We start from the raw sequence: 10090 nt of genomic DNA on the forward strand, positions 1-10090 counted from the left end.
CAGAGCAATAACAGACCACTAGATGGCTCCATTGAGCAATCAGAATAGAATATTCCAGGCTACCTTGTAATAAGTGATTTTATCACACTTAAAATCATGCTAGCATATATTTTTTATGTCTTGTGGCTATACTTTTGAAATGGGAATATTTTTACATTCATGGATTGGCCCCATTCACTTTCATTGTAAGTGCCTCACTGGACCCAGGTTTTTGCTTTTTTTGATTTTAAGAAAAAGAGGGACAAGCCAAAATTATTTGTGGTAATCAATATTGTGCCACAAATGCTGCTGATTGAGCTTTACTTGTATTGAACCCAGATTATTCCTTTAAGCCTGGATAAGAGAAAGTATTTTAGCATTGAAACATGCACACTCTTCAGCTTTAAAAGTACATAATATGTAGAATATGTTCATAGGTTATTTGATTCATATTACTTTATAAACATAAATAACTCTTAAATTGTCTAATATCTTCTTCTTAATTTTTTTTAGAATAGAGAGAGAGGACACACCAACCCCTCTGAGGAGGACATTGGTACTTGCATGATCAACCAGGTTAGACATGGAAAAACTGAAAAGTGACACTTTATGCATATGAAAGACACCAAAAGCATTTTTACCCACACCTTTTTATTTCCTCCTCCTCAGAGCCCAGGATGCCCAGATTTAAGCATCTTATCTTTTATGGGAGGTTTTCACGGGAGAACTATGGGTGAGGTCTAACAAAATAGTATGATATGTTATGAAAATATTAGTGAAAGATATTTTGGAGAAACCTGATGCAGCTGTGGTGCTCACAGAGTGGCACAGTTTCAAATTTGTATTGCAATAAGTGCCGATCCATTACCCTTTATTTTCCCAGTGATTTCCTATGCCTCCTTATCTGATAAAAACATTTATTTATTATTTTTTTTACAATAAATTATTTACATTCTTATTTCAGTTGTTTTGGGTTCTAAATGTTGAGAGTATAAAGCTGATGTTACACTTTGAGAAGGAACACAGATTTGACTTGACCACATGTATTTGCCTGCATTTGGTTTGTCTTAGTGTTCAATTCAAATGTAGAAGTCATATGATACAGGTAACAACAAAGATGCCTGGCTTCTTTTTTTTAAATTGGCAAATCAATCCTCAATGTTTGTGGTGTTGGATTTCAGGTTGCTTGGCCACAACGCATTCTAAAGCTATTCACAAGCTTGACATTCCGTCCTTCGACTGGCCTATCGCACCGTTCCCTAAACTGCAGTATCCTCTGGAGGAGTTTGCGATGGAGAATGCGCAGGAAGAGGCCCGCTGCCTAGAGGAGGTCAGAGATCTCAGCCATCTATTGTACTGCATATTACACTCAGAAACTTGCCCAGTTGGCATGTTTACAGAAAAATGTCCTCCACTTACTATTCAATAACTAATCAGCAGGCTGACATGGAATCTGCTGCTCTCCACAGAAATCACAGAACACCCCTCATTCACAAAGTTTTCTCATCCCCTGAAAAATGTGATTATGATTTGGCTATCAATAAGACTAGTACTCTCTGCTCTGTTTAACACATTTTTACCATATTCTATCCCCCAGAATTGACCATATTATTAAATCTATCCCCCAGAATTCCACTGATTTTTCCCACAAAATCAGTGCAGAAAACATGAAAAGGTCTACAGATTCGGTCTGGGATTTCCAAGTAGTGATATGGCTGAAGCAATTATCCAAAGTGACCTGAAAATTTGAATGTATTCCACTACATGGGGTTTTATTCTAGAACCTTTCAGTTACCAACTCAGATCTTCAGCCTCCAGGCAACACCACCAGGCAACATTCCTTATTACTCACTATTTTGGCAACCATTGACAGTGCACATACTTTAAAATGTCTTCAGTGTGAAGAGTAATCTATAATCCGTAAAGTGTTAATATATCATGGAGCAGGTAATTTGTACAGAATCAGTAACATATTGAAACATGAGCTTTATAGGGACTATAACCATGTCTCTGTGTGGCAGGTTGAGGATCTTATTGTGAAATGGAGGCAGAAGGGCAAACCAGTGGCTGGAATTGTGATAGAGCCCATCCAGGCAGAGGGAGGAGACAACCATGCCTCCCCTGCCTTTTTCACCAAACTACGCAATATTGCATGCAAGGTGAAACACTATGTTTGAAACTCTTTATTTTGTGTTGTTTTTTCAGGCTGACTGTTCAATAATGCTTCATTATCCTTAATAGAGCGCAACGGTGACCACCCACTTTTTTCTAGTGGCCTTGGTCACAGAAGTGTTTTTTTCTATTCATTTTCTTCTAAGAGAATTAAAAAAAGTCTAGATTCTAGATTCATTACACATAAAGTGAAATATTTCAGTCCTTTTGTAATCTTGATGATTATGGCTTACAGCTCATGGAAATCAAATATCCAGTATCTCAAAATATTACAATAAAGAATTTATAATACAGAAATGTCGACCTTGTGAAAAGTATGTTCATTTTCAAGTCAATACTTGGTCTGGGCTCCTTTTGCACGAATTACTGCATCAATGCGGCGTGGCATGGAGGCAATCAGCTTGAGGCACTGCTGAGGTATTATGGAAGCCCAGGTTGCTTTGATAGCGGCCTTCAGCTCGTCCGTATTGTTGGGTCTGGTGACTCTCATTTTCCTCTTGACAATACCCCATAGATTCTCAAGCACAGTAATGCCATGGTCAGCAAACCAGTTACTAGTAGTTTTGGCACTGTGGGCAGGTGCAAAGTCCTGCTGGAAAAGGAAATCAGCATTTCCATAAATGATTGTCAGCAGGTGGAAGCATGAAGTGCTCTAAAATCTCATGGTAGACGGCTGCATTGACTTTTGACTTGAGAAAACACAGTGGATCAACACCAACAGATGACATTTTACGTTTACATTTACATTTATGCATTTGGCAGATGCTTTTATCCAAAGCGACTTACAGTGCACTTATTACAGGGACAATCCCCCCGGAGCAAACTGGAGTTAAGTGCCTTGCTCAAGGGCCCAACAGTGGCATCTTGGTGGTGCTGGGGCTTGAGCCCCAACCCTGAGCCTCAACAAATGAGCCAGATGACATGGCACCCCAAATCATCACTAACTGTGGAAACTTCACACTGGACTTCAAGCAACTTGGATTCTGTGCCTCTCCACTCTTCCTCCAGACTCTGGGACCTTGATTTCCAAATTAAATGCAAAATGTACTTTCATCTGAAAAGAGGACTTTGTGCAAAAGGAGCCCCGACCAAGTATTGAGTGCATAAATTAACATACTTTTCAGATGTTGACATTTCTGTATTATACATTTTTATTCTAATATATTGAGGTACTGGATTTTTGATTTCCATGAGCTGTAAGCCGTAATCATCGAGATTACAACAAAAAAAGGCTTGAAATATTTAACTTTGTTTAATGAATCTAGAATATATCGAAGTTCCACTTTTTGAATTAAATTACGGAAAAAACTTTTGCACGATATTCAAATTGTTTTAGATGCACCTATAAATACATATTTGCTGAGAAAGCCCCTTAAATAGCAATAATTAAATATATGATTGTTAAATAATTATAAATAGATATTTAAATTATTAGAATATATGTTATAAATATAATAATTCAGCTAATTCAAATGCATTACATTATTGTGGCATATGAGTAAAGGATTGAAAATACAATACAAACTTTGGATGCATCACATCAGAAACACAGCATTTTTAGGTAAGTTAAACATAGTTTGCGTCTCAAGGTCCCTGCATTTGGAAATGTGCTCTGTCCAGAAGTGTTTTAGCGCAAGAACGCGTCCTCATCTTGCGCTGTAGCTAGGGTCAAGCAAGCTTAAAGGCATATTCTGGGTTTAATACAAGTTAAGCTCAATTGACATCCTTTATGGCATAATGGTGATTACCTCAAAAAACTATTTTGACATCCCTCCTTTTCTTTAAAAAAAGAAAATCGAGATTGCAGTGAGGCACTTACAATGGAAGTAAATGGGGCTGATGTTTGGAGGGTTTAAAGATGGAAATGTGAAGCTTGTAATTTTTTAAAGCACTTAAATGAATTCTTCTGTTAAAACTTTAAACAGAAACAGAAAACTTTAAAACTGTAAAATTAGAAATCCAGATGTGAAAGTTGTAAAATTGAATATAACTTTACACAGAATTGACACAAGAAATTTTATCACTCTAAAATCATGTTAAAACATATTGTTTACATCTTGTGGCTAAACTTTCGAAACTGTGAGTATTTTACTGTAACCCAGTTCTGTACTTTTTTTTTAAAGAAAAGGACTGATTGGAGTCTAATTGAAATACATTTTTTGCAGTAATCAACATTATTCCATAAATTCTATTGAATGAGTTCAACTTGTATTGAACCCGGAATATTCCTTTAAGTGTGGTTTGTGGTCTGTACTGATGCGAGTTGCCTATACAGCTTAAATTTTGCTTGCTGCCCCCTGCTGAAATCAGGTGGTACTTCAAGCTTGAAATTCTCGGATGGTAGAAATATTTCATATTACAGTCTAGGGGCATGATTAATAGTGTTAATGTTTTACGCATCGTTTTTTTAATATAATTAAACACACTGAAATCTGATCATTTACTCTCCCTCATGCCATCTCAGATGTGTATGACTTTCTTTCTCCTGCAAAACACTTTTGAAGATTTGTAGAAAACGTTCCAGGCTCAGCAGGTCCTTATAATGAGAGTGGATTGTGATTAGATATTTGTAGGTCCAAAAAGCACAGATAGTCAGCATAAAAGTAATCCTTCCAGCAGTGACATGTAATGTCTTCTAAAGCGAATAGATCAATTTGTGTGTGAAAAATAACTATATTTAAGCACTTTTTAGCTATAAAAGATCGCTTCCAATCAGGCATTGATGAATGACCGAATTTACCACACGTTGGCACATTAATTCGACTCCTTGGTTGTGTGTCTGTCACTTGTCAGTCTGTCACTGGAGCATTCGAGTAAATTTAACTCAGGCACTTGGCTAAAGGAAGCGATCTTTTATAGTTAAAAATGCTTGAATATCATTCTTTTTCACGCACAAAGTGATCGATTCACTTTAGAAGACATTATGGAGAAAGGATGATTGACTATCTGTGCGTTTTGGACAAATTTCTAATCACCATCCTCTCACATTCTAAGGACCTGTATCTTTTTCTGCAATTCTTCAAAAGTGTTCAAAAGTAAGTCATTTATCTCAGATGTCATGAGGTGAATAAATTATCAGGGAATATTTAGGTGAACTATCCCAATGTGTTAAATCAACAGCACTAAATAGATAGGTTAAAATCACATTGGCTTGTGGTTTATGGAGAAATAAATAGGATTTTTACTTCCAGAACCCTACTGTTGTCCTTACTGGATTCGTGCTTCTTTTTTTTCCAAGTAGTTGCAGATAGACACTATTTGATGAGATGAGACTTTTTTGAAGTGTCCATTAATAAAATAGAACAGTACCCAAAGATAATTTCTTTGCAGGAACTCCTTTTGATCCACTCTAATTTGCGTTCTTCTGAACGAGATAAGGCAGAAGACAAAAGGGAATAATTTAATAAGGTTGCATTATGCCCAGAAAAAAAGGCTTCTTAAATGTGAAGTGGGTAATTTTGTCGATGTTTGATGTACTCCCTCGTATCCCAGTTTAATATGAAGCAAAAACTAAAAGTTGGCATTCAGTGGGTTGATTTTCCCTGAAAAATATAAACACTGTCTCTGAGGTGCTTTCAAGACATTGCTCTGTTTGTTTGAGTATCCTAACCAGCCCTAGACCGCAGCACTGCTCAATCAATGGCATGAGTTTGGGGCAGGAATTTCTTTGGGAAAACTGTGTAGAAACAGTAATTATTTTTAAAACTAGTGGCATATAAATGACACACTTTGCCTTTAAGAAATTGTGAGAACAACCCCACACTCTCCCTGAAAAGCACTGGAACTGCTTAATAAATAGGGCGAGTCAATGTGCAACCGCCGTGTCCAACGGGTGTTGTATGCAGCACTATGCAGCGATGTCAGCTGACAGAGAGAGTAAGCTGAAAGATGTTTGTCTGTGTCTGGCTCTTTCAGCATGGCTGTGCTTTCCTCGTGGATGAGGTGCAGACAGGTGGAGGGGCTACAGGCAAGTTCTGGGCCCATGAGCATTGGGGTCTGGATGACCCTGCCGACATGGTCTCCTTTAGCAAGAAGCTGCTCACAGGAGGATACTTCCACAAAGATGAAATGCAAGCAGACAAGGTATAGAACTGAAATTGTCCTCTCTAATTCCCCTCATCCTGAATCATCAATACTAATTTTCAGTCATTGTTCCCAAATGTCTGTTTTACCCTCATCATAAATGAGTCATCGTTGATGAACGACAGTGTAATGTGTTTAAGCACCACATGACTGTACCTTTTGCAATCTATGTTAATCTGAATGATTGCATGTCCTTAGACGTGGTTCATATACTGTATGCGTAATTGCTCCAAACAAGAGCAACCATGCCCCCTACTGTTGAAAACATCTCTTTTCATATTAAGTAACTATTTGTGGTGCAGTATTACCCAAGCAAGCACAAAAAAGGCCTTTTATGTATAGTAGGTCCATTCACTGACCTTCTGATGCATATTACATTCAAAACTGAAAAGGATTGTGGAAATTGCAAGCTCCAATCAGATTGCAGTGGACATTATTGTATGCACCTCAGCCCTACAGAATCTTCAACACATGGATGGGAGACCCCTCAAAGAACCTGTTCTTAGCTGAGGTGCTCAATGTTATCCGAAGAGAGAACCTTCTGGAGGAGGTCACTCGCTCTGGGAAGGCGCTTTTGCAGGGTCTTTATGCACTGCAGGTATGGCCATCTTCCTTTATCTCCTCACATCTTTCACACAGGCCACTACTCATCCTGAGAGGCTTTAAAACCGTTAATGGTTCTATTATGTGGATGCTCATTCTTCACCTGAGGGCCAGCCTCATAACTCCTGCTGCAGGAGAGACAGTGTACCAGTGAATGATTATGTCTGTATTATGTCTATTGGTTTTGTGGCAAAGTTTGTGGATTGATGATTGCTCACCACAGTCTGAACATTAGTTTAGTATTCCTTTCTTTCATGCCTTAGACCCAGTACCCTAATATCCTGAGCAGGGCTCGTGGCCAGGGTACTTTCTGTGCCATAGATGCCTGTGATGATGCAACTCGCAACAGGATTATGCTTAAGGCCAGGAACAAGGGTAAGCCCTTAAAAAAAAATTGTGAAAATGATGTCATCATTTACTCACCCTGATGTTGTTCCAAAGCTGGATGACTTTCTTCCTTGGAACACAAAAGGAAATGATCATGATCAGTCTCCATTCATTTTCATTATATGGAAAATGATGCAATGAAAGTGAATGGTGACTTATGCTAACATTTTTCCAAAAGGATGTCATATGGGTTTGGAACAACATGATTATTAGCTAACCCTTTAGATATCATGTAAGAGACACGTTATTATGGGATACGGTGTACTTTGAACTGAACAGCCATGTATCTTCTTCACCAGGTGTTCTCCTGGGTTCTTGTGGAGAAAAGTCCATCCGTTTCCGTCCCGCACTAGTCTTCAAGGAGTATCATGTCCATCAGCTCTTGAACATCCTAAATGATGTCCTGGCTGAGCAGAAATAGAGCCCTGGCTGGCAGGTCGGACACAATTAAGAAGCATAGATGTACAAACCCATAAAGGGTTTCTGCAAGCTTGTCACAATTAATCGGTCTCTCTTAGCCCATTCTCGTCTTGCCATTTCTAATTAAAAAAGATATAAATCAGCTTTCTATCTTTATTAATTAGTCAGACACAGATGTCACCTCGGCTCCACATTCTCTTCTTTTACCGAAAGTGGCCATATATAAGATTAAGGAGTATATAGTTAGGAAATATCCTGGTTATAACACCCCCAAAAAAGAATGGTCACTCACTTGGATTGTATACTTATGAACAAAAATGAAACAGTCTTTTGCACATCTCTCATGCTGATGTTGCAAATTTGTTTGTGAACTATAGAAAGAAGTGACTCAGGACCAGAGTTCTAATGTGTAACATTTTCACATACAAAAAGTTCCACAGCTGTATGAGCTCGCTGAGGCAGGACAGGATTTCTAATTGCAATATTTCTCCTTTCATATTCTAGAATTAAAAGCTGTCCTGGTCTTAGTTTGGAAGTTAACATGAAATAAGTGATCTTAAGGTATTGAAAAACACTCAAAATGTTTGCCTAATTTTTTGCCAGCAAGGTAAGTTCTTGCCTGCTCTCTTATTAAACATGCCATTTGAAAAGATAAAAATGTAATATATGTAGATACTAGTTTAGTATCTATAGTGAAATGACTGCACTGGAAATGTTGTTTATATTGTGATTTTTGCATGATGACAGAATCGAATTTACAGAGTACCTGAATATTACAGTCCTCTGAATTAAAAGCATTTGTGAGAGTCTTAAAAATCATTGTGGAAAAGATGGATTGCATCCTGAGAGCCAATGGAAAGCTGGAAGTGATAAAGGAGGAGCAGATATTCCTGTTTAAATCTGAAAACCTCAATTAGCAATCCCCTTTCTTAAAGGAGACCGCTTAACCGTATTATTATTTTAAGGAAAAGTTTACCCAAAAATGAAAATTCTGTCATTTATTCACCCATAATTAATTTTTCTCTGTTAGTGTAGTTATCATTAACTTTGGTAGAAAAAATTAAAAAGCGTGAACGATTTACATTATGAATGAGAAGAATTACTTCACAAGCTTGCAGAACAACCTCGAAATCGCAATACGAAAGACAAGCAAGCGATTTCTTTAACGAGCAGGTTACATTTGTAAAAAATAACTGTGTAATGCAAACTCGCATAGTGACTGTTAAAACAAATGTAAAGTTGAACAATAATGGTTTAAAATGGTAATAAAGTATATTGCCATGAATATCTTCTTGCTATACATTTCACATAAGAATAAATGCAAAGGCAAAAAAATGCAGCAATATGGAACACATTATGAAGACTGTCCACATAAGATCAGAGTTTGTTTTTAAAGGTGATGCAAAGAAGTGGTTCAGCAATATCATTTACATGTCAGTACAACCCATTTGTGGGGTGGGGGGGGCATTGATTCAACTGAAATACACATCCTCAATGCTGTTTCAGATTTATTCCTCGAGTTACTTAATGTTGTTGGTCAATACAGCTTTCTGTGCTTTAGCGCCACCAGTTACGCTGGTTTTGGTAACTGCAGGGGCTCTTGACACCTGTTCCTAAGCTCATATTTTATTGGTCAGGGCATTTCATTACACTCGCTGTAAAAAAAATTGTTTTCTTGGCACGTCAATGTTTACTCCAGATGTGAACAGCTTCATAGGAATCCATTGTTTCTATTCAAAATGTTAATCGTGGTGAAAATTCATCTTTAGGATGCAACACCCTTGAGGCTGTCATTCTGCCTAACATTTCCTTTTCTGTGGAATAAAGTCAAATGGGTTTGGAGCGACATGATAGTATGAAAATGACAGAATTTTCCATTTTGGTTGAACTGTCCTTAGCGATAGTCTTAAATGTGAAGAGAGGCCAAAATATATAAAGCACAAGCTTGTAGTTTACTGCTCAAATGGTCTAACGGTATGCCAAAATCTTATAGCATTAACAGGGTTTCATAGTTGACAATAGACAGAATAAATCTGTATCCAACAGTATCAATCTTTTTTTTTTTTTCTCTAAAAGCACACATAACTATCAGACAAGCTTGGGGTGGCTTGGTTTAGTGTCCATCCACTGCTCAGGTCAACATGATCCCCTCAGAATCCATCATGTTTATATAATGGCCACATGTACAAAGCAGAATGATAGTTCCACTGGAACCATCACGCACAAGATATTATTCATTGTTCATTATCTTTGGGGTGATTCTCCTGTTTTTGTTTCTTCAAGTTGAAAGGGCAAATAGATATCCCTTTAGCTTTGTTGTATCCTGGGTTTAAACTGTCCTTTTTTTTTTTCAAAACAAACCCCAGTGTGTGCGTTCTGTTGTTAGATTATGCAAGGCTTTGTATAGATAATATAGCTTTGTTTATGGCACCATCTTTTGGGGCCT

At 37.6% G+C, this 10090-nt stretch overlaps 1 protein-coding gene across 1 annotated transcript in view; it reads left to right on the forward strand.

Moving 5' to 3' along the window:
* Positions 1-9719, forward strand: part of LOC127652572 (4-aminobutyrate aminotransferase, mitochondrial-like) — a 47967-nt gene extending 38248 nt beyond the window's left edge. The window contains exons 9-16 of the mRNA XM_052138778.1: positions 493-555; positions 649-712; positions 1161-1309; positions 2001-2138; positions 6067-6234; positions 6686-6832; positions 7101-7212; positions 7524-9719. Of these exons, the coding sequence (XP_051994738.1) occupies positions 493-555; positions 649-712; positions 1161-1309; positions 2001-2138; positions 6067-6234; positions 6686-6832; positions 7101-7212; positions 7524-7645 (963 nt within the window). The 3' untranslated portion in view covers positions 7646-9719. The remainder of the gene's footprint in view (positions 1-492; positions 556-648; positions 713-1160; positions 1310-2000; positions 2139-6066; positions 6235-6685; positions 6833-7100; positions 7213-7523) is intronic.
* Positions 9720-10090: the final 371 nt, after the last annotated feature.

The sequence above is a fragment of the Xyrauchen texanus genome, chromosome 12 (assembly GCF_025860055.1).
Source record: "Xyrauchen texanus isolate HMW12.3.18 chromosome 12, RBS_HiC_50CHRs, whole genome shotgun sequence".
Taxonomy (NCBI): Eukaryota; Metazoa; Chordata; class Actinopteri; order Cypriniformes; family Catostomidae; genus Xyrauchen; species Xyrauchen texanus.